The sequence below is a fragment of the Convolutriloba macropyga genome, chromosome 1, assembly GCF_964194025.1.
Source record: "Convolutriloba macropyga chromosome 1, txConMacr16.3, whole genome shotgun sequence".
In the NCBI taxonomy this organism is placed as follows: domain Eukaryota; kingdom Metazoa; phylum Xenacoelomorpha; order Acoela; family Convolutidae; genus Convolutriloba; species Convolutriloba macropyga.
Window position 1 is genome coordinate 1,204,637 of NC_134468.1, and position 25,945 is coordinate 1,230,581.

The following is a 25,945-nucleotide window of genomic DNA, read 5'->3' on the forward strand; positions in this document are numbered from 1 at the left end:
GTGTAATTTTAATTTTAAGATTTAACGGTGGAAGAAGAGTGGAATAACTTATTTTTACACTCCTTGGATTACACTGCTAAAACTTATTGTTACTCTTTATTACACCGTTAAAACTTATTTTTACACCGTTAAAACCTATTATTCTTTTTTACACAGTAGTAAAAAGTAAACACAGATTTGAACAAATAACCCATTATCTTAGTTCTTTTTTCTTGTATAATTCAGTGGTATCACGGACATTAAAACGAATGGTTTGCAACTGGCGGCGTTAAAAAGGTGCATTTGAAACCCATTGTGCAATGAACCAGACATGCCATTAACCTGAAAAAGTTTCTCTACTACAGAAAGAAGAACTAAGACAGGCCAAACCAAAAAGCTAAACGAAAAAAGTGCTTTATAGTCACCTTTATCTTCCTCCTCTCCATTCTGGGTTGAAGACGACGATCATATTTTTATTATTGCAGCACAAATTTATGTAATTTTTTTTCTCGTGCGGAGCCGGGATAAGATTTACACTCGTTGAAAAGGAAATAAGTGGACAAAACAGTGTAATTGTAGTGTATTTCTAAGAGTGTAATTGCTTCAAAATTGCGGTGTATTTCTAAGAGTGTAATTGCTTCAAAGCTACACTTTTCACTCTTTTCCCCACTAAAAATTGGACTAAAGAGTGTAATCAAAATTTTTTTTAAGATTGTAAAAAGTGGAGTAAAGAGTGTAAAGAGTGTAAAAAGAGTAATTTTTACAAAATTACACTCTTACACTCCTTTCCCTGCTATTTAAGAGTGGAAAAGGCTTTACAACCTTAATCTCGCCTAAAAACGGTGGACTAGGGGTGGACACCTCAGTTCGGGCTCTAACTGTTTCCATGTTCCATAATTCAACTATTACATGACGGACATGTTTCTACTATGGTCGAGTAGTAACTCAAACCTGTGTCGATGTAAATTTTCCAGATTGAAAGGTTGAGGGGAACGTGGTTATATTAGTACGCATCTTCACATTTTTAACTGGTGATTTTCCAAATAGCTTTGAACGTTCATTATTTGCCCTTTTCTTGCCAGTCAGCTATTATTTCGGGCCTGTTTACAATTCTTTGTGTTTGAGTTTTGTTGTGCTGACTAAAAAAATGTGCACTTTTTTCGACAATATTGTTGAGAAAATAGAATGTTTATAGCCACGCTGGCGTAGAAAAAGAAGCAAACGGTTCAAAATTATCCGGACCTCAAAACGCAGCTACTTGTTTCAAGATGAAAACGATATATTCAGAGAAATTTTTGTCTTTTGCCGTTGAGTTGTTTTGGCATCTGCAGTGTAGTGTCGTAAATGACAGGTCTATAGAAATTCCAACTAAATTTTTTTGCTTTATTTGAGTTTATTTAATACATTAAATTCAAATCGAACGGTTTAGAGTACTTTAGCACAATTTGCTACCAAAAAAGTCAATTTTTCGATTTTGCATTTTTCAGTACTGTGGTTCAGTCACTTAATCTCAATAATGGCAGCACTAAGTGCCTTTCTAATGAGCCAAATGTTAATTCATTTGATGGACTGTTTAATAAAATAAACAATTCCATAGTTTTCAGGCAACCTAAATAGAGTAATGTTATTTTAGTTTCAAATTGCCGCACCTGCTCTCAGGCCTATTTGGTTGTTTCCATGGGTTCTAATATTTAGTTTAATTGTGTTATTGACACCATTTGGCTTTCACAATTTTAATATTTGTTTTTAATCTTTGCCTGTATCTTCGTGGTTTGCCTGCATCTTCCTGGAACGTTTTCCAAAAGATCGATAGTTTGAATGATCAATTTCTAGTTGCTTGAATTAATGACTTTGAAACTTTTTTTAATCCATTAGCTCAATTACTTTAATTTGCTCATTTATTCTATGGAAAACCGGGTTTTTTTTCTAATTTCCCAAAGTGTGAATTTTATGATGAGAATTTATTGTACAAAATCAACAACGATGAAAAAATCAACAAAAAAATTTCCATTCGTTTTTAATTTTGTTTTCATATAGTGGTATTTAGTAAATGATATGCTTACTGTTAAAATATTTTTTATAAGGAGGATTAAGGTCAACTCTTTAGGTTATTTTTTTTCACTGCAGCCTAGTCTAGACCCCTTAAAGACTTTGAGAGCGATCTTTCAATTGTACGTACGAGGAGTTTTTTATCAGGATTACTTCATTTCTGCCTCAATCCTGCTATCGTTACGTCAAAGGTACCAACGAAATGTAAGCGTTTAATAAATTTCTAATCTTTATCTTCTGGGGGTGATCCATTTGACTTCGATCCCGGGTAGAGGTTTGATCTAAATATAATGTAAGATTAGCGGTGAATAGTGCTGAAAAAAACTTTTTTACTGCAAAGCGCTCGCAACTTTTAGCGTTGAATGCGGTGAATTTTTGTGGTTCTTAGCAGAACATTTTTGTTCAACGCTTTCACAGGGTTTCTTACAAAAAAGAAACTGCCGTATACGGGTTCGAACCTCTACAATCTGCATGTCAAAAACTTCCTATTCCACTGCACCATCTGTCACTTACTCTAATGATATTTCCCGTGAATTTAAGAGGCGTTGAAATTAGCGGGGTGAATACTTGTAAGATTTGCAATTTTAATTGTGAAAAAAATTTTTTCACCGCATTCTGCTGGTAGCGGTGAAAATTTTCTTTCACCGCTTAAGCGGTGAAAAAAATTTCACAGCTTAAAAGTTTTTTTTACCGCATTCATCGCATTGAATGCAAATCTTACACTTTTTATAGCTGCGAAGCTGTAAGCTGAGCGTAGCTATATTGCGGTGCTCTTGGTTTTTTACAATTCAAAGAATTTGAATTGTATTGGGGCGCTGTCTTTTTTTAAGATCTGTTCACACATTTTCATGATTTTTGAAGTCAAATTGGAGTAGTGATTTTGGTCACGCCGAAACAGGAAGTGGAGCGAAAAAGCGAGTGGTTTTGCGCCGAGAATTTTTTTTGCTCTAAATTTAAAGTAGTGAGAAAACGGTGTTTGAACAAAAATTCGCTTTCTCGCTAGTGGTTTTTTGTTCACATGCGGCAATTTCACTTTGATTTTTACTGTTTTTTCAATTTTTTGAACCGGATTTTTTTCTTAATGGTTTTCCCAATCCATTCATAGTCCGTTCTAGGTCTAGTTTTTTGTTTAGTCAATAAAAATTCTTTGAATTGTACGCCAGGACTTGTCCTGCTATGTTTTTTGTTTTGTCGTCTGACGCTCTTTTTTCGTTTCTTTTATTCACACCTCAAAGCTGAAAAGTCAAAATTTTCTGAATGACTTTTTCCTCTCACTAACTGCTTTTGCGCGCGTGACGTCATTTCTCTCACTCGCTTTCTCTAGCAAATGTTTTTTTGCGTGATTAGATTTTGATCATAAGTGACTTACCTCACTCAATAAAAATGACTTTTGCACTTTAAAATTTAAGTTTATTTTGAATTAGTTTAAGGTCAAAGGAACTTATGTGTAATAAGGGTCCCTAATGAAAAGGCTTCTGAGCAATGAATTTTAACAAGCTTTATAAATTTATCGTTTAATTTTTTTACATAGCTTTTTGAGCGGAGCCGATAACTTTTTCAACTTATATCTGTATCTGTTTCTATCTCTATAATATGGCACGCAAGTCTATTCTTTCGCAGCTCTTCCGGCAATCTGCCGGCTATGTTACTCAAATTCACCGCAAATGTTACATCTTTTAGCGATTTTTAGCGGTGATACCTCGACCCGGGATGCTTTTTAGTGATCAGGATCTATGATCTTGAAATTGGCAAACCAGATTACATGAAGATAAACCCGAGATGTAGAATGCCTGCGATTCATGCAGGAAATTCGAAAATAAGTATATGCTTTCAGGGTGGAGACAGTGAAGGAGCGTGCATTGAGTGGTCTGAGAGTGAAACACGAGGCACTCAGGGACTCCCTCAGCCTCTGTGCACTTCTGTTGAGAGAAGCTGCCAATGTGGACATGCGTGAACTGGTCAAGAGGGATGTCACACAGTTCCTGGACAACTGCGTCAAACTCACCGAGATCCGAGATAGGGTAATTAACTTGTATTCAAGCTGTAAGTTGACACAAGATCAAAAGAACCGCTACTAAAGTAACCTCCGATTACTCCTCAACTGGAAGTGAAATACTAATATCAGAACAGTGTTCTGTGACGCGTTCAACTATAAATTGTGGCTCTGCTATCAGAAAAAGAGATAGGGGGAATCCAATATATTAAACGCGTAAGCTTCAAAATGGGACAACATTTTTGCATGTTTAAGGGGCTTCTCGAAGCGCATGTTTAGGAGCTGCATTGAGCAGCATGGTTAAGCGAACATATCGAGAGAGGTCAATGACCTAAAAGGCTCAAAGTACATGAATGAGAACCGAACCCGGGAAAAAATGCTGTTAGTTAAGTGCAGTTACCACGAGGCTAAGAGGGCTTGAAATTATGCTCGCCCAGAGGGAGGTTTTACTGTCCTGGTTAATACGTGTTTTTTAATTGCTCATGAATAAAGTTTGAATTTCTTATTGTAAATGTGTTTTTCTGCAAAGATTCAGGTGGACAGATTCTGCACTTTTCTGGAACGCTCTTAGCTTTCAACTAGGTTTTTTAAGCTTAACTTTTTGATTTTTTTTGTGATCTCAAATGCTCTCAATTTGAAATATCTTTATTGATACGATAAAAGCGATTTTGACAAACGGTGGTATGTAGTCATTATAGCGCAGTTGTTAAGATGGATGATTGTTAAGCCGAGGTTCGAGGGTTCGAACCCGTGTTGGGTTTCCTCCCTTTTGTAGGCATGAAAATTTCTAATGAACTTAATGTCGCCTGTTGTTCGAGAGCATTTCTTGCGACGCTGATACGTTCTATTTTCCCATTTGTAAGTTTGGGGGATGAAAAATGGCAACTGTTTTCTCTTTGTAGCAATTCATCTTTCCATTCGTTTGTTTTTAAATTTCAAGCCTTTGAGCGATCTCTTTTCGTAAACCACTTGGATTTTCCAAATAGTATTGTTGCCCCTAAACGAAATTTAGAGCAATCAGTTTTCTTTTTTTTTTTTACTTTTTTCTCTCTCTCTCTCTTTCTCTCTTTCTCTCTGTTTCTCTCACTTGCTCTGTGTGTGTTTGTGTGTGTGTGTGTGTGTGTGTCCGTCCTCTTTCTTTTTTCTCAGTTCTGTTTCTCTCTCTCATTCTCTCCCTATCTCCTTCTTCCGTCTTTCCGTTTCTCTTTCCCTCTCTCTTCTGTTTACTTCTCCATTTTTCTCTTCTCAAATTTGATGATCAAGATAACCAGTTGAGCAAAACCACCCCACGAAACGGGGGGTAAAAACAGAATACACCAAGAGCTTCAAACAGATTGAGTTGGAAAAATCAAATATTTTTCTGTGCTCCATAGGATAACCACAGGTTGAACTTTATTTTATAGCTGTTGATTTGCGGTTCTATTGCCATTGTCCGTAAAATCACTACGAAACTAAGTTTTGAGCTTTTTTAGTTGTATTGTCTAATCTTCTTTTATTATATTAAACATCAGTCCCAATTGAGCGCAATTGTTAACATTGCTCCTACCGTAACATGTTTCAGGGGTGCTTAATCAAGCAACCTAGCGCGTAATCAATGCGTTTTGAGACGCGCTTTGCCATCCTATTTAAGCTCCTATTATGCAATTTTTTTGCGCTCATTAAGCATGTGATATAACAAAAAAAGGGTCAGAAACGCCCTTGTCCAGAAATTTGCTGCAGAAATAGCGAAGGACAAATGCAATACGCATAGTTAGCGTAATTGGCGAGACTTCTAGCTGTTAAGCGAGGGATATGATGGGTTCGAGCCCGAGTCGGTGCGAAACAGAAACCTTAATTTTAAACCTCTTATTCGTGTAAATGACTTATGGTTTTGCGGGCCTGCTAGTTGTGGGTAAACAGATGATTTCTTAGAATATGAACTCACAACGATTTAATTGTGGGATATGTGGGATCCCACATATCCCACTATCAAACTATTAAATAGTTATCTCACTATCCCACTATAAGGTGCATATGTATATACATACCTACATGTACATCGATGTTTAAATAGATTTAATATGTTAAAACTATGAAATTTATTTAATTGGAGAGATAATCAGATAAATTTCTTTTGTTTCCAACGTTCTAAAAATTTAAAGAATTCGATCAACGTCACCTTAAATTCCATGCTGTGAACATTTTTCTGATAAAAATTAGTTTAAATATACCTATTTTTAACCACGTATTATAAAACAGATAAATTGATGGGTGCGCGAAATTCATTTTACAACGAAAGTGTTTATAGTATATTATTTTGAATGATTGCCAAGAACTATCTGTGAAAATGGTTGACAAATTTTGTTAGTTTGCTTACCATATAGTCGATTTCAATATCGTTGATTAAAAGTAGTTCATTTTAATAATCCGGCAATTTGAAATGGAGGAGACAAGAAACAAGACAAGACAAAAATGCCATTTTCAATGGAATGTTTTTCAATCCAAATGCAAGTTTATAATGTGTAAGTGAATTAAATGCAAATGGGGAAGAAAACTATTATGGTAAAAATGCAGTTAGGCGGCTACATGTTACGTGAGCACTAGTTTAGGGGCTTCAATTATGATATATGATATCAAGAGATGATATCAAAAAAATTATAAATATTGCAAAAGTTGATAATACTCGTAAATTATGGTACAGTAATTTTTTGTTTATAATTGCAAGTAAGCTTATTATTTCTGCTTCTGGACTTATTAATTCAACTTTAGAAGTCTGTAGCAACAATTTTAGTATTCTGGGTATTTTGAAGTGAATTTCACGTTTGACTTCTCAATTTTTGCTTGCATATTTTCTATATTTCGTACTTTAAATTAGTTGGAGTTTGTTAGAATCAATTGGGGTCAAATCTTCTGACATCATTCCGTTATATTTTGTGCATGGAGAGCGTTCTCATAAGAAAGTCAGCATCTAAGAATCTAAGAGACAATTTTATCTTTGTTTTTTTGGTCCTTTTGTCCAAGCACTACTCTAGCAATTCTTGGAATAACTATACGTTTACCACTAAGATGGTGGACTGTAATAGAAAAGACCCGATCTTTGTTAAAAGGTTGAAACAATGCTGAATTCTCAACATCAATCAGTTTTCAAAATTAGGCTATATTGGGAAAATTTGTTTGGCTGTATGTAAATTTTTTACTTAGCTCAGAAAATTATCATTTTATCAGCAATAGGTAATGTGCTCTTTCATGGTCGTGCATTTTTCACGGTTCCGTGAAAATTACATTTTGGAAAAGCTGAAGTCGGCAGCGTGAAAATTCGGACTGAGGGTACAACTAAGAGTTGAGCTCAATTCTTTTCAGGGACTAGGGCCTATTTGAGAAAGATGTTGATATCATTAGAAGGTTTTTCAGCCCACAAGTTGATTAAGTCGTCATAGCTGCCTTTTAAAACATCTTTGACGTCACAACAATGAGAGAACACTTTTTTCCGACCCCACATGAGGGGGGAGGAACTATATACTCTAATGGGTTTTTTTTGTTCAGACAGTTTTGGTAGATCGATATATTCACCCTAGAGAAATGTGAGTGGAATCATGAAAAAGCTCGTCCAGTGTAGAATTCGAAAAATGAAAAGATTTCTTGTTTTTTTTCGAGGAGATATCGAGGATTGATGTTTTGAGTGAACACAAGATATTTGGCATGACTTTGTTCACTTTTATTGTAATTTTTCATTAAATTAAGATCTTTTCCTTTAAAAATTAATTCAATTACATTTCATGCCACAAAATGAATAAATTTTGAGTTCCTAATAGACGCACGGCGATATAAAAACTAGTTCTGGTCTCATAGGGAAGTTTGCTATCAAAAAATTGAATTCCATTTGAAAGCTCTTAAAAAACTTCAATTTTTTCTTGGGTCGCCCAGAGACTAGTCACTTTTCATATCTAGGTTCCGTTAGTGAAAAACCTGATTTACAGTCAAATGAAGCCCAATGAACCAAAGACTCGTCTTCAAGGAATCGCTCGTGTTTTTTTTTTTGCTTCGAATCTTTTTGAGTTTTCAAGATTTCTATAGCACAATCTCATTGTCTAAAATACAGTAAGTTTCGTAATGAGCATTAAGTGAACCCATCTAGAGCTTTCAGTGGAAAGCTAATGGCTCTTACAACTTTAAAAATGAATTTTCTAGATTTTTTTTTAACATTAACCGATTATATACTTATTTTCGTGTAATGCAAGTAATTCTCAGTAATTTAAGGACCCCATTTTTTTTCTACTGCAACTGAAATTAATCTGGTATTGGGTTTATTCTTCTAACTTTTGTTATATGACTTCAATGCCTCAAGAATTCTAACATTTTCAAATTTTCTGGATATTATTATTGGTTCCTCTTGTAATATCACCTTATTCCGAGATTGATAAGTCCCGTTGTCTTAAGGAAGATGTTCAATGGATCAGGGATAAAGTTTTCAAAGAAAAACTTAGGGTTTAAATGGCTTCGACACTTCCTTTTTGCACTTGTCTACTGAACTTTTTGTACTTGTTGTTTCCATAGTCATAAGACATATTGTTTGAGCGAATTTACTGACTTCCGTTGGAAACTATTGACTTTAATTGCTTTGAAAATTTAAAAAGTTTTTCGAAATTTTTTAAAATTAATCGAGCTTGAATCTACTGTTGCATTTCGTGAACTGTCAGTCAGTCTCAGTAATGACTAAATTCGTTATTTTCTACAAAAAAGTTAATGTAGTCAGAGGTTTATTTTATAACTATTGGTGTTATGACTTCGATGCTCGAGTATTCATAATTTTGGATTATTTTTGGATTTGTTTCGTATTTTTGTCGGCTTTTGGAATCCGAACAGATTCTCCTTATATTGGTGGTTGAATTGGCTCGGAGATGGCCTTCAATAGATCTTACATAAAGTTTTCAGAGAAAAACTTATGGTTGAAATGGTTTCGACACTTTCTTCTCGCTCTTTTCTAACTAGTTTTTGGATTTTGCCTAAGCTTGTTTTTGTTGTATTCATAGTCAGTGCCCTATTGTAAAGTCTTATTGATGAAATATGGATGGCAAACATTCTTGCTGTTTCATCAGGGCTTAACGTAGCGTGTTTTTTAGATTCTGTTGAAAGCTGTTGAATTTAATGGCCTTGATACTACGGGTTTTCTCGAAAATTTCGTTAACTTCATATTTGTTGATTTATTGGAGTCAAATTGTTAAAAAGGGAAGTCCCATTGCTGTAAAACAATTAATTGAATGCAGAAAAAAGTTTTTACAATAAAGTTCATTTTTCAAGGGCTTCGACACTGATCTCGCTCATTTTTTTATTTTGCTATTTTTGCTTTTATTCTTTAGGTAGCCTTAAAATGGTCACTGTTCCCATAAGCTTGTTATTGAGGATTTGATGAAAATTTTTAGCCGAAGCAGTCAGTTCTGCGAGTAGCTTTTTCAATTTTTTCAGTTTTTGTCTCCGGTAACTTATTGTCATCATTGAGAGGTAACATACAATTCCATTCACCATGCACTTTGAAAATCAACATGTTTAATTATATTATGACGTAACTGATGTTTTGTTTGTCGGATAAAATGCGTTTTCATAAAATGTGAGTAATGTTTGTTTCTCTTTCTCGTCCTTTACCACAATCGCGTCATAACAGATCCCAATGATTTCAAATGTGGCCCAATTGAACTTATCCTTCAGTAAAATTTCAGCTGAATAAGTATAAATAGAAAGTGAAATAAAAATACAAAAATCAAGCAATAGCTAATGATTTTATGGGTTCACTAAATTGCGTTTTCGCAATGTTGGTAGTTTTTTCGTAATTTTTGTGAGTTTTTCTGCATCTTTTGTCCTTTTCTATGGTTTAATTTAACCAGAGACAGCTCCTATTGGTTTAATTGTGACTTTTTAGTAATTTCATCGAGAATTATTTCTTTAAAAGTCAACTATTTTTAAGACATTTGAATTTATTTGTTTTAAAAAATGTTAATTGAATTTTGAAATTCGCCTCATTATTTCTTCTTCTTGTCGACTTGTCACTAGCTTCATTAAGGAAAAATTCCATCTAATTTGTAGTTAGGAAAAAAGACATGTATGTAGTTTGGGCTTTGTCTGATTGTAATTTGATGTTGTTACTAGGTGCTTTTAAGTTAAGATATTCAGATTTGCCGTGAAATTTTTGTTTTTGCTTTGTTGTTGTTTTTTCCAGTAGTCTTTTTAATGGCAGGTCTCGTTGTAATGGCATTGCAAAGGCATGGAATTATTTAGTTCACTTATTAGTTTGGTTGTGTAACTCAAACATCTATTTTTGATTATCTCTTTGTCAAAAAAGTAAGTCAAAAGACAGTTGAGTCAAAGATGCAGATGAGCACGGGTCGGAACAGCATGTGCGAACGCACATTAACGTGCCTCCTTGTTTAATATTTCAAATGAATTGTCTATGTCCTGATCAGAACTCTGGTTTCAAAATTCAAAAAACTATTGCGAACTGAAAACTCAGATCCAAAAATTTGAGATGGCCCAATTTGTGCTCCAGGTGGCGAACTGCACACAGATAGACTGTCAGCCATTCATGATTCCCAAGTTGCAGACTGTGAACCTAGTGGCCATATTCCCCAACTCAAATGTGTTCAGTATGTTGGAGAAGGGTGTGGCTGAGGTCAGGAGCAACACGTACTCGGAGGGCTGTGTGGCCACGGGCAAAGGAGTCACCTTCACAATAGTCGGAAAGGTTCAACAGTTATCAACTTGTGTTATTGTTCAGACCTCACTTGTGGGGGGAGGAACCATATACTCAAATCGTTTTGTTCAGACAATTTTCGCCGATCGATATATTCATCGTAGAGAAATGTGAGTGGTATCATTAAAAAGCACGTCCAGCGTAGAATATGGAATTAAAAAGATTTTTCTGAATTTCATTTTTTTCGAGGAGTTATCGAGGATTGAAGTTTTATTTGAACATGGGATATTTGGCATGATTTTGTTCAATTTTAGTGTAATTTTTCAAATTAAGATCTCTATTAAAAAAACTAATTCAAAGCTACATTTCATTCCACAAAATTAATCGATTTTTTGTGCCTAATCGACGAAAGGCCATAAGATTATTTTTGGTCTAACAGGGAACTTTACTCTCAAAATAAAAATTCAAATTGTATTTGAGAGCTCCTTTTTTAGAAAATTTGTCAAGTTTTGTTTTTTAAGTCGCCGAGAAACTACTCACTTTTCATATCGCGGTTCTGTTAATGAAAAACCTCATTTACAATAAAACGAAGCCCAATGAGCAAAAAGGAATCGTTTTCAAGGAATCAGGCGTGTTTTTTGGATTCGACTCTCAGTTTTCGTAATTTTGACATTCTTTTGGGGTTTTTACTAAATTTTTGAGACCTCTGGCAGAAACATGTGCCATAATCTCGACTTAAAGTGCAACCGGTTTCGTATTGAGCATTTAGTGAACCTATCTAGTGCTTTGAGTGGAAAGCTAATGGCTGTTAAGACTTGGAAAATAAATTTTTAAAACTTTAAGTATTACCCAATTATTTATTTTGTGAACCGTAAGTCAATTTCAGTAATGAGAGGGACCCCTTCCTTCCTAGTGCAACCAAATTTCATCTGGTGAACTGTTTTATCTTCTAACTATTGATTTTATGACTCCATTGTCACAAGATTTCATTTTTTTAACATTTCGTAGTGGTTCCTTTTGAAACCTTATCACGTTATCCTAATATTAATGGCTCCCATTGGCGTAGAGAAGACGCTCAACGGATCATAGCTAAAGTTTTCAGAGATAAACTTACGGTTTTAATGGCTTCGAAACCAAGAATTAACTAGTTAGCTGTTTCATCCTCTAACTAAAGGTTTTATTACTTCGATGCACGAATTTTTACAATTTTTAAATTTTTTCGATACTTTTTGTTCGTAATTTTGGTTCCTTTTGAGGTCTTACCACATTATCTTAATATTGATAATTCACAATGGGTTAGAGAAGACGTTCAATGGATCATAGAGAAAGTTTTCAGATAATTGGCTTCGATACTTTAAAGGTTTTAATAAAGGTTTTAATGCATTCGAAACTTTCTTTTCGCACTTTTATACAGAATTTTTGTTTTGAATTTTACCTGTTGTTGTTTTTTCAAGACTTATTTTGATGTCTTATCGACTAATTATGCACGAAAAACATCTTTGTTCTGACATCGTGACATAAATGAGCGTTTTTAATTACTTCTGTTGAAAGCTATTGATTTTAATCACCGTTAAACTGAATTTGAATTCTTTTGAACATTAATAAATCTTATAATATTTTCGTGAACCGTAAGTCAAACTCTGTGTACTGACACAACCCCTTTACTTTCTACTTCAACAAAAAATAACTAGTTAGCGGTTTCATCCTCTAACTACAGGTTTTACGATTTCGATGCATGAATTTTCATTTTCCTTTTTGAAAAATTTTTCAGTAATTTTGGTTTGTTTTGAAGTCTTAGAATCACATTGGGTTAGAGAAGATGTTCAATGGGTCATAGATTAAATTTTCAGAGGAAAACTTATGGGTTAAATGTCTGCGACACTTTCTTCCACTGCCCTACAGTTTTGTTTTGCCTTTGTTGTTGTTTTCATAGTCATGAAATTAATTGTGATGTCCTATTGATTACTTCTACATGACAATCATCTTTGTTCTCACACCGAGGCATAACTGAGCGTATTTATTAACTTCGTGGCTGTTAAGACGTTAATAAGTTTTTTCAATTTTTGAACATCAATCAATTTTAATCTTATTTTTGTGCAGTGTAAGTCAGTCTCCGTAATGACCGAACCCCAATTTTTCTTCTTTAAAAATTTTTCTAGGTAACGGTTTTATCACCTACTATTGGTTTTATGACATCGACGCAGGAGTTTTCAAATTTCCTTAATTTTTTTTTTGATTTTTGGTGATTTTGGCTCCTTGAAATCTTACATTAATTTGATATTGATAAAACCCATTGGCCTAGGGAAGACGTTCAATGGATTTTAGATAAGGTGTTCAGAGAAAGCGTTGGGGTTTAAATGGCTTCGACACTTGCTTCTCGCACTTCTCTACTGAGTTTTTGGATTTTCCTGTATTTGTTTTTCTCATAGTCAACGACATGTTATAATGAATTGAAATGTTAAAATTTTCTGTCATACGACTTATTGTGATGAGTTATCGAAGGCCCATGAATGAAGAAAAATCATTGTTTTCCCATTGAGGCAGAACCTCGCGTGTTTCTTTAATTCCGTTGAAAACTAATGAATTTAAGGGCTTTGATACTAGGGGTTTTCTCAAAAACTAATAGCTTTAGCATAAGTAGTTTTTCCAGTCATTTTGTAACATCAAAAACAAACCCGTTGCTGTTAAAAAATTAACTGAAAATAGAAAAGTTTCTAAAGGCTTCGACACTTTTTACGCTCAATTTCTTGTTTTTGCCTGTTTCTTTATTCTTTTGGATAGCCGTTTAATGCTGACCGGTATTATGGGCTTGTACCTGAGGATTGGATGAATGATGTTACCCAAGGCAATTAGTTTGTCTGTTTGAAGATTTTTTATATTTCAAAGATTTTGTAAACTTTTCAGTTTTTGTTCTTTTGCGAACTTGTCACTTATTAACTTATTCTCATCATTGAAAGGTCCCATTCATATGCTTGAAATTCTAAAATTAAAATATTTATTAATATTATGTCAAAACTGATGTTCTCTTTGTCAGACAATGCTTTTCATAAAAGTTTTGTGAACGGTGTATTTGCTTCGTTTTCTCTTCTTTTAGCACAGTAAAAAAAAACAGATCCCAATGATTTTCAAATTTGACCCAAATGAACATATTTATTCATTCAGTATATTTTTAGCTAAATTATCATAAATAAAAACAAATAAAAACGCATAATTTTCAGTTAATAGCTAATGATTTAAATGGTTTCAGACTTTCGCAAATTGTTTGTAATTCTGAGGTTTTCTGCATCTTTTGTCCGTTCCTATGGCAATGTCTAACCAAAGACAGTTCCCATTGATTTAACTTGAAATATTTCTTTAAGCTTTCAAGACTTCTGAAATTATTTGGTTATAAAAAAATATAAGATTAATTTTTGAATTTCCCCTTATTTTTTTCTGTTGACTTGTTACCTAGTCTCTTTAAGGAAAATTTGCATCTGCTACAGTTAGGAAAAAGTAAACTTCTGTAGTAAAATTTTTATTTGATTGCATTTTGACGTTGTTACTAGTACTTGGTGCTTTTAAATTTAGATAGTATTTTTTGCGTGAAATTTTAACTTTTGCTTATTTTGTTGTTTTTTTTTCTCGTAGTCTTTTTAAAGGCAGATCTCGTGAGCTTTGTAATGAGGCGTGGCATTATGTAAATCAATTAGTAAGTATTTGTAACGATTTTTTTTAAAACTCAAATATCTATTTTTGTTCTTGATTTGGTTTACAATCAAGTCAAATGTAGACGAGCTTGTGTCGGAACATCATGTGTGAACGCACATTAACGAGCCTCCTTTTATTAGAATCTGAAATTTAATACGACAATGATATCCAGGATTAATGTCATTTTTAAAGGGCTGCTAACAAAAATTAGTCAGAGCCAGGTGACAAAAATATTTTTTCTGAAAACGCAAGATTTGGAAGGCAAGAAAAGACTAGTTTTTGAAAATTATTATCTAAGAAACGTTCGTGTACTCGATACCCTTTTTGTAATCAAATTGACGTCTGATTTAAAAAGTAGAACTCTATTCGCGGCTCTAAATTGTTAAGCATAGTAATTGAGAAATTAGAAATAGAACCCACGAATTTAAAAAGTCTGTTTAAACAAAAAGCGGTTCTAATTGACAATTTAAATCACATTTGAAATTTTGAGAACATTAAGAACAAAAATAATTATATATTTCTCTCATAATTTGAATTTGGATTTTATGGTTCAAAATTTGGTTGGCATGTTTTTACTTGGTTGAACTGAGGACTGGTTGATGTGCTATTTTGGTACTTAAGCGAAATGCTGCACAGGGTTGGCGTTCCTGCTTGTAAAAGATATCAATCCATTCTGTGAGTCAAAGAGTTCTTGGTGCCTATATTACTATGGAACCATGAAGTCATGCCAGGTTCTTGTCTGGCCTTAAAATTTTCGCAACAGATTCTAATTGCAGTCAATAATTGCACTCAAAATGAACAACTCGGGAACAGCAATAACTAAAGCACAGTGTTGGAAAAATGATGTCAAAGATTTGATCCTAATATGAAACTACGTGTTTGTAGTACGACACTAGAGAAAACATTTTACGTTTGAAGGCAACAATTAAGTCTTGCAAGAACAGCGCAACATCTATTATAAACAAAAAAGGGGTAAGGTTCCCAATAAAAACCTATCAAAGCAAAGACGGCCATAAAAGATTTGAGGATTTATATATCGTAGTATTAAGCAGATACATGAAATCATATTCAATTGTATATTTCCGGTATCGTGAGTTATGCTGATATACAGCAACGGAAATATATCAGAAGAATCGTTATACATTATTTTTGGAAAAACGAATCAGTTGGAAAAAGCGAAAAAATTGTGGAAGGTTAACAAATATTGATATTTTATGAGCACCCTCAAGGTGTTAATTTTGTCTTAAGTTTGATAAGTTTGATAAAAAGTCGGAGTTTTTCTGTTAATTACCGAAGCACATGAAACATAACCGAGATTTTTACTCCAGGCGAATGTTAGTTAAAAAGACACTGAATTTGGATTCGTGAAAATGCCTAAGAAGCGGTATTGTAATTTGTAACGAGAAGGTACTTTAAAAGAACTTCACAATTATTGTCAGAATGACAGCCTTTAACTGATCGTAACAATTAGCAGTTTTGCAATAAACAAAGAAATTGACTATTTTGTATGAAACTACAGAAGTTTTCGACAATTTTTATTTAATTTAAAAGCGCATGCACTCTCTATTCAAATTGAGAAATTTACAAGTTAAACAAAACATGATTCAGCAGAAAAAATTTTCTTTATAATTTACTTAAGCAGATCTTTTAAGACAATATTCTTTCAATTAGGTCAATTAGGGATTTTAAAAAAAATGACACAAAATTTGTTCATTTTTTGTCTTAAGCTGGAGTTTCTGTTTGAATTTGAAGCATCATCTATTCTTTTGAACATGGTGTGTCTTAAGAAAACGTTTTGATTGACAGCACTTTTTTTCTCTTTGGAATGAATTTTGAGGTCGAACTTGGAGTATTAATAAAATCTCGAACTAAATTTTTTTAGCATTGACCTAATACGAGCCCTAATAAAACCGCTCTCTTCGACCCGTTCGTAAAACTTACCAAGATACTATGCTCACAGAGTTTTTACGTGCTCGCGAAAATATTTGATCAATTCGTCAAGCATTGGTCGGTTTAAATGTTCGTCAGAATTCTTAGTGCAAAAATTTGAAATGATTTTTACATGAAAATAACTCAATTGAAACTAAAAACACCAATAGTTGTTTTTTTTCAAAATTTGAAAGTTGCACATTTTCATAAATTTCGTAAGGTGTACAAGTTTACACAAAAAGTTTGATTAGTGGAACGAAGTCATATTTGAAGTACTCGATGTGGAGTTAAATGTTATGTGGTTAATTGCTTGTTACAATTCTTCCGGTCTGAGAACCAACAGTAAAGCATTAGAGCTAGGGTAATAGACAAGGCTATACATGTTTATTATGGTTGAGCTTGAAAATGAACAAAACAATTTTGCAATTCCCATAGCCTCTGCCAAACTGAACTCAAGACAGTCGCCTTACGCTAACAGTAACTGAACCTCATTCTTAAAATTGGACAAAACGCAGCAAAGTTGTAATGACGAATTTGTTCCCCACCCTAAAACAATGGTTTTTCGACAGTCGTTTACATAAATAGTTAAAAAGGTTTTAAAATATATAATTGAAGGGAGCACGTAAGAATGCAAGCGTCAATTCTTAAAACCAATGGTCCGAAGTATTCAGATTGAACAAGTAATCTACAATAGACAAAAAGTCAAAATTTTGTTGGTTTGGTGGAGAAACTGAAAACAAGACGTTGATGTTCAATTGAACACAATTTTAAGAAATTAGAAAAATTGGTTTATTAAAAGATGTACAATAGTTTCCTTTCGCCTATATTGAGTATAGATCAAGCAGTGTTGATTCATTTTTATAGCTGCGAAGCTGTAAGCTGAGCGTAGCTATATTGCGGTGCTCTTGGTTTTTTTACGACTCGAAGAGGAGTATTGGTTTTCTTAAGGTTTTTTTTACCGGAAGTACTATTCGTTCAGACGATGTTTTGACCTAAAAGCGAAAGCGAGTAAAATTGCAGTGTGAACTAATTTTTTCTGAGCGAGAGAAGTTTTTTGATCATGCGCTGCGTTTAGTGAATGACTTTTTGACATTGAAAAATAGTTTTTGATTGAATGGCACATATAGATAACCGTTTTTAGCCGTTTTTTCCTCTAAGTGGCCTACTTGTTTTGCTTGTAATTTGGTTTTTTGTTGAAATAATTTTTAATCGATGCTATGTTGAAATGTAAACCCCGGAAATTGATAACACACTTTTGTGTAGCCTGAAATTGCGTTTCAAATGCGAAATTGGCACAAATTTCTTGATTTTAATTTCCTCATTTTTGGATTTTTTAGCTGTTTTTTGTCAAAAATCAGTTAATATGGCAACTTCCCTCTGATAATTCATATACTCAATGCCTCCTTCTACCTCGATGAAATTTTCTTTCATAAAATTGTACATTTGCTAATCCTATTTTCGTAATTTTTTGCCAATTTTTTTCAGCTTTTTTGTTTGTATTTTGCTTTTAATTACTAGAAATAGTATTTTGGGGAACATAAGGGACTTTAGTTTCGTTTCAATAAGAATTCAATCGTTTTTTGGAGTTAAGTTTTTGAAAAAACAGATATATTTTCATAAATGCAGTCTTAAGTTTATTCTGACCACTTTTTTGCAAAATGTTTCATTGTTTCGTATGTCTGAATTCTGCTTTTTCTTGTTTCATTCTGTTCAGCAAGTTGGATTTTTGTCTCAAATGACTTGTTGTCTTTTCTATGTCTCGAATGCTGCTCAATGAAATGTACTCGTTTTTGTTGATTTTTTTAAATTTGATTTTTAACTTTCAAAAATCAAGAATTGGTCTTTTTGTTACGGTGTTCCTAACATTGTGTCCATATTCTTCACATTCTCGTTTGTACCATTCCAGATACGTCCTGGTACCTACTTTTGTTTTCGTTATATTGATTTTCAGTTGTTAAAAAATTGAATGAATTCAGCTTTTTCTTAGATCTCGGTTTCTTGATTTTGCAATTGATTTAATTCAAAATAAAGCAGTACTGGGAGTTTGCTAGAAGGTCTTTTCCAACATTTCGACTTAATACTTTTCATTGCATTTTTCTTCCGGGCTTGGTATTATTTTTAGACGATTGTTTGCCTTTGAATATTATTCTGTTGCTTTTGTTTTTCTATGATTAATTTAATTTTTGAATTAGTATGAAACCATGATGTCTAGCATATTTACAACAAGGAAGAATCATGTATTAGTTTTGTCTTAATTGCCGTGATTAGAAATCTAATTGTAGTGGTTCTCTGATTCTTAAGTTTGAGCACTCTTTTTAATAATTTTGACTTTCCTGTGTTTTTTGAAAAGTTTTTATCTGCCGTTTGCTTTCGCGATCTTTTTGAGATTAGAATCATTAATTATCTGAGGGCAATTGATGGCCCTGTCAGCTTTGTCAGGCTATCTGTTTTTTGACCATTCTAAAAATTTGAGACTTAACGTTACAAACGTTTTCAATAATAAAATTTTGCTGCATTTTCTTTCTCTTGGTGACAGTGGTTTAAATTTCACCCATTTTTAGGTGAGACCCGCAGAGGAAATGAGTTAATGGTTTAATACAAAAGGTAATGGCTTCAGCTTTTTGTGAAGTTTTGGTGCTTCGAGTCGCTTCCGGAATTCTTCCGGCTATTTTCTTAAGGTTTTTTTTACCGGAAGTACTATTCGTTCAGACGCTGTTTTGACCTAAAAGCGAAAGTGAGAAAAATTGCCGTGTGAACTAATTTTTCTCTGAGCGAGAGAAGTTTTTGATAATGTGCTGCGTTTAGTGAATGACTTTTTGACTTTGAAAAGTAGTTTTTGACTAAATGGCACATATAGATAACCGTTTTTAGCCGTTTTTTCGTCTAAGTGGCCCATTTTTTTGCTTGTAAGTTGGTTTTTTGTAGAAATGATTTTTATTCGATGCTATATTGAAATGTAAACCTTGGAAATTAATAGCACAGTCTTTTGCAGAGCCTGAAAACGCGTTTCAGGTTCAAAATTGGCATAAATTGATTTTTTAATTAATTTTTGGCTTTTGTATTATTTTCATTTTTGGATCTTTTAGCCGTCTTTTTGTCAAAAAACAGTCAATATGACAATTTCCCGTTGACAATTCGTATACTCAATGCCTCTTTTTACCTCGATGTATTTTTGTTTTATGAAATTGTACATATGCTAATTCGATTTTGGTAATTTTTTTCCGACTTTCGTCAGTTTTTTTTGTATTTTGGTTGTAATTGCTAGAAATAGTCTTTTTGTGCAACATGAGGGACCTTAATTTCGTTTCAATAAAAATTCAATCATTTTTGGCGTTAACTTTTTGAAAAAAAGTTAAAACTTTTTCATAAATGCAGACTTATAAGTTTTTTTAACCATTTTTTTTGCAAAATGCTTCAATGTTTCGAATTTATGACTTCTGCTTTTTCCTATTTTTTTGTTCTCTTCAGGAGGCTAGATCTTTGTATTGGACGACTAGTTATCTTTTCTATGTCTTGAATGCTGAACAGTGAAACGTATACGTTTTTCTTGAATTTTTTAAATTGAAATTTCACTTTCAAAAATCAAGAATTAGTCTTTGTTACGGTATTCCTTACATTGTGTCCATATTGTTCACATTCTAGCTAGTATCATTCTAGCTCTGTCCTGGCACCTACATTTATACTGGTTATATTGATTTTTCAGTTATTAACAAGTTGAATGATTTCGGCTTTTTCTTAGATTTTCGTCATTTCTTTGGGTTGCAATTGACTTCATTCAACATAAGGCAGTACTAAGAGTTTACTAGAAAGCCTTTTCCAGAATTTCCACCTATTACTTTTTTATTGTATTTTTTCCGACCTTGGTATTGTTCTTAATATTTTTTTGCCTTTAAATATTACTGTTGCTTTTATATGATTATTTTAATTTTTGAATTAGTTTGAAATCATGTTGTCTAGCATATATAAAAGAAAAAAAGTATATGTTGTTTTTGTCTTAATTGCAGTGATGAGAAATCTCACTGTAGTTGTTTTCTGATTCTTAGCTCTGAGCATTATTTTTTGAGAAATTTAATTTAGTTTCTAAGTTATTATTATCTGCCGTTTGCTTTAGCGATCTTTTTGAGATTAGAATCATGAATTATTTGAGGGCAGTTGATATCTCTGTAAGCTTTTTGAGACTATCAGTGTTTTGACTATCCTATTTATTTTGCACTTATCCTGACCAAACGTTTTCAATAATAAATATTTTTGCGGCATTTTTTTTCTCTTGGTGACAGTGGTTTAAGTTTCACCAACTTTTAGATCAGACGGGGGGAATGAGTTTATGGTTTATTTAGAAAGGTAATGGTTTCTGCTGCAATTAGGGTTTTTGTCAAGTTTTTACGCTTCGAGTCGCTTCCGGAATTCTTCCGGCTATGTTTTTTTGTTTCGTCGTCTGACGCTTTATTTTCGTTTTACATTTGTTCTAGAACATTCTGTCTCGTCACTGCTTAAATGGCTTTTTCGCGCTTGATTTCACGCTTTCTGCGTGAACTAAATTGCGGTTATTCAGAAACAGAATCTGTTCCTAAAACAAAGTTGATTGTAAGAAAACAGAATGTATGGTCCGACAGCCGAGTGGTTAAGGCGACTGGCTGTTAATCCGGAGATCGCCGGTTCGAGACGCGACAGGGAAACTTTTTTTGCACCCAAAAACAACCTCCTTTGAAATAAACTTGTTAGTTTTATAGGCGGCGGCGATAACTATTATCAACTCACTTCTGTATCTTTTTCCATCTGTATTTTACGGCACGCAAGTCTATTTCGCAGCTATTCCGGCAATCTGCCGGCTATGTTTTAAAATTGAACATGTGAGAGCAATACAAAATAATGAAGCAGCTTAGAACAGTAATGCAAAACCTGGAAAAAATAGCAGCACCAAAAAAAAATTGATTATTTACATATAAAATTTTTTATGAATTTTGAATTGGTTATTACGTTAAATTAGTTATTAAGTTATTACGTTTTCGATTGAAAATAAGCCTAATAAATATTGAAAACTCGCGTTTAAAGGTCATTCGTTAGTGAATATTTTTGCGTTTTGAGCAATGTATTCAGCATTTATTGTCTCCTAGGCCCTTCTTGTTACAATCAATGCGTGTCTGAGATCGAAGTTTTAAATCTTCGTTTCTTTATAGAGCAAACTTAAGACAACTTATCAACGGACCTATTTTCTGTCTGGAGGTGAAAACAATTGTCTTAGAAACTTGGATTCCAGACACGGATTGATTGTTACAAGTAGGGCCTAGGAGAGAATAAATGCTGAATACATTGATTAAAACGCAAAAACAATAAAAAATCACTAGCAAATGACTTTGATGCGATTTTCAGGGGGTCTTTTTTCGCAATAAAAGCAATAAAAGATAGAAAATACAGACCACACTTTTTTAAAATCCATAAACTGTTTTGAGCCTGTAGGGTTTGATGCATCAATGACCTTAAAGATTGAAAGGCAAAGAAGCTAAGCGAGCAATTAAAAGCAGTCTATTGTAATTTTTAATGAAAGTGATTTCAATTTCAAAGTTATTAGACAGTTTCGTAGTAATATAAAAAAGCTCTAGTACTTGACTAACCCTAGTAAACCCGCCAATATACTTCAGAGTGCAAGAAAACATTTGCAGATTCGCGGTTACAATATATATATTATACAATCTTACAAGCAATTAAAACCGGTGAAAAACAACAGATCTGAGAGGTATTGCAAAAAGGCAATGCAAGTTTGATAGATATTTTCAGAGAACGTAAAATTTTAAGTTCTCTCTAAATCAACTAACAGTATGGGCAAAAAATATAAATAATCGATCTTATTAATTTGTCAACGGACCCATTTTTATTCTGTCTGGAGGTAAAGAAAATAAAGATCGAATGTTTGTAATTTTGCCCATACTTAAAGTGATTTAGAGTGAACTTAAAGTTCTACGTTCTCTGAAAATAGCTATCAAATTTGCAATCTGTCGTTTTTCACCGGTTTTATTTGGTTGTAAGATTGTGTAAGATATTATTGTAGCCGCTAATCGGCAAAGGTGTTAAAATAATAATAATTACTCACTTAGCTTCTTTGTTTTTCAATCTTTAGGGTCATTGATACGTCAAAACGTTCAGTCTCAAAACAGTTTTTTTGCATTTTTAATAAAGTTTGTAAAGGTCTGTATTTTCTACCCTTTCTTGCTTTTCCTTAGTGCGAAGTCCCCCTTAGAATCTCCAAGCTCTTGGACAGATTCGAGTCAGGACTCAAAAAACTGCAGTGGCAAAGTTTTCTTGCGACCAGTTTGAAGCTTTTAAAATTTTGATTTCTTGGTTTTCCCGACAAAATCTTCAAATTGTGATGTTTGCTATCGAAATAACTAAGGATGTAAGTAATATTACAAACTGGCTGGTCAATCGTCTTCACGCAAACAGTTCATACTTTATCCATCTGTTGAATCGTGAACACTTACTTCGATTGTTTCAGGCTACGGAATTCACGGTGCATTCAGTCGACTATTTTGGAGAGAGGAGGTACGAGGGGGGAGATTCTGTCAAGTGCTACTTCACTCCATTAGAGAACAAAGTGCAACTTAGGAAGACACAGATCCAGGTGCACGATAACAAAGATGGATCTTACACGTTACGATATGTAATCGACACTGAAGGCTCCTACAAACTACACGTAATCGTGAACAACTTTAAAATCAAAAACAGTCCCTTCCTTTTAAGAGCTATAAAAGGCAGAACATACGCGGATATTCAAGGAAAGAGTCCCTATTTGATTTTCGGAGGGGAGGGTCAAGAAGATGGGCAACTTTGCCGACCCTGGGGGATCTGTTGTGATAACGACGGATTTATATACGTTGCTGACCGAAGCAACAACAGAGTCCAAGTATTTGATCAAGCTGGAAATTTCAAGTTCAAATTCGGACGAGAGGGTACAAAAATGGGAGAGTTCCAACGTCCGGCATCGTTGGCTGTTGACAACAAAATGAAAAGACTGATTGTGGCGGATAAGGATAATCATCGTTTGCAAGTATTTAATCTGGATGGAACGTGGATGTCGGTGATTGGAGAAAAGGGATCCCAAAAAGGACAGTTCACGTATCCCTGGGACGTGGCTGTCAACTCTAAAAGTCAGATTCTGGTGTCGGATACTCGAAACCACAGAGTGCAGCTGTTGAATCATAATGGAATCTTCATATACGAGTATTGTCTGAAGGAGAAAGTGCACGATTGGCAGAACCACTTTGACTCTCCACGCGGAGTCTGTTTCACTTCAGATGATTGGCCAATCATGAACGACTTCAACAAACACCGAGTACTTCTCATTGACAAAGGTAGTCGAAATTCCACCTTTAAAACCATAATGAGTGTAACTTAATACAACAAAAACTATACCGTTTTGATCAGTGGATTCAAACATTTGCAAACGATTTCTGTAAAATCTTTGTACCGGCATGGATTAGCTGGCATGATTGCTCTGGAAAACTCTTCTATGTTCTTCAATTTATTGATTGGTTTAAGTTCGAACTCAAATTTTACAGGTTTCTCAGGACAAAATTTGGAAAAGTTTTATTGCATGCAAAAACTGTTCCACAGTCATGAGATGATTCAAATTAGTGGTTATTATCTTGTGAGACACTTTTCAGGTTTTTGCAAAAAGTTAGGTACCGTTCTGCAGACTCGCAAGGTTACTCTGCAGGATTCTGGTATATATTCATATTCACTCATTACAAAAGAACTCATATTCGTCCTTTTGGTGCAAAGATAGTTGTCCTGTGGTATGATTTTAATGATTATTAAATGTCAATTTTAGTTATTAATTGCGACTTAATTAGACTTCGTGTAGTGTTATAGGTATTGTGGAAAAATACATATGAAATAGATAGATATATGTCATAGATATATGAAACATAATACTTCTGCTTATGCGGCTCAAATATAGCATGTTAATTAAGCTTGTCAATAACCAGACATGTGTTCCTTAGATTTCGGCTTTGCACGCCACTTCTCAAACGAGGGGGAATGTCTGGGAGATCTTAAACGTCCCCAGGGCATCTGTGTGGATCAGCAGAACTTCGTCCTGGTGTCCGACTCCCGGAACCACAGGGTGCAAGTGTTCACACTTCTGGGCGAGTTCATCGCCACATTCGGGGGCGAGTACAATGGCCAGAGCCCACAAATGGACAGACCTGCGGGTATTTGTGTCACGCCGTCTGGAAATGTTTTGGTTGTTGATTTCGGAAACCATCGTGTTTTGTGCTATTGATCGTGGTTTTCTGGACTTGGGTCATTATTTACTTGGAGCAATAGTTCTGTTGAATTGTAATCTATAAATTGTACGCATATTTGTATCAGTTTTGCAATGTTGCTTCAATTCAAGTTATGTTGTACTGCTTGTTTTGGATGTATTTTGTTGATTAATTTGTAATGACTACAGGCCTTGTATGGTACATGGCGCTGTTATTTTATTCCTATATTTGATGCTAAAGTGATTGTTTTGTAATTGTCTCTTGTGCTCAATTTGTAATTAATCAGATCACACTTTTAAATCATAAATTTCATCTCAATCTTTATTAATTGCAGTTTGAGGAAAGGTTTCCTCGAGTTGATCAAGTTCGAGAGAATAATGAATATAGTGGTTAAAATTAAATTGTATGATCATTGTTAATTATTAATTAATGGACAAGTTTAATTGAATTAATCACCCAAGTTAACTAAAATTTGTCTTCTAGTTGTCATTGGTCGTCTCTGAATTCATCTCTAAAGACGCATGTTTTTCCGTACAATTTGTAGCAAAGCTGTGACAAAGAAAATAAGTGATCTATTTTGGTTCAGCTTAGTGTGGGAGGTTTAGATTACAAGTCACTAGGCACGAGCTATTTTATATAGTTACGAGCTATATAAAACAAAATACAACCGTTGCTCATAAACACAGCAATTTTTTGCAAGTTTAAGGGGATTCTTGAAGCGCATGTTTAAGAACTCGATTGCTCAGCTTTGAAAGACCGAATAGTGCAGGGAACTTCGCCGTTTCACCCCAATTTTCTGCATAATTCTAAGACTTCTTGCACAGTTATGGGAAACAATCCCAGGTCGAGGTCCTCGTTTATGACGCAGACCATTTTTGGTACGGTGTGTTCAAAAATACAGTCGAGGATAACGAGCAACATAAACGCACCAGAACTTACGGTCGAGCCAAAGTCTGCCCCATAAAAACTGTCCCGCAGACGCACATAGACGAGCCACTTTCTGTCAAACACACGAGCAGTTTCTGCCCAATTTTTTTTTGCGCCAAAAGCGGCCGCCAGACACACGGGAAGTACACAATACGATTATTAGGGTGCAATATATTACCTCATTTGAGTTTCTAAACTATTTAATAATATTTCACGAGCTCTCTTTACTGTCCAAGACAAGAAAAATTGAGATTTTTCTGGCAGACCAAGAAAAAAATCGAGGTTTTTTTATAGCACACTCATTAAGTCACATGTAATCCGCAGCACTTGGTAGAAGGTCACCAAAAGGGCAAAAAGGAAATAAAGAGGCAAAGTATGGATCATGAGTTGTTTTTGGTCTACCTGAGTCGTTTCACTACTTGAACGAGCCAAAGTCTGGATCATGAACTTGTTTGGTCT

General features: G+C 34.1%; 1 protein-coding gene across 2 annotated transcripts in view; it reads left to right on the forward strand.

Annotated features, from left to right (window-relative positions):
* The window catches only part of LOC142355641 (uncharacterized), a 41,322-nt gene extending 16,241 nt beyond the window's left edge, over window positions 1–25,081 (forward strand). For both annotated transcript variants that reach the window (XM_075407819.1, XM_075407763.1), the window contains exons 6-9: window positions 3,863–4,049; window positions 10,539–10,733; window positions 22,789–23,644; window positions 24,296–25,081. In XM_075407819.1, the coding sequence (XP_075263934.1) occupies window positions 3,863–4,049; window positions 10,539–10,733; window positions 22,789–23,644; window positions 24,296–24,576 (1,519 nt within the window). In that variant the 3' untranslated portion in view covers window positions 24,577–25,081. The remainder of the gene's footprint in view (window positions 1–3,862; window positions 4,050–10,538; window positions 10,734–22,788; window positions 23,645–24,295) is intronic.
* The last annotated feature ends 864 nt before the right edge of the window (window positions 25,082–25,945 follow it).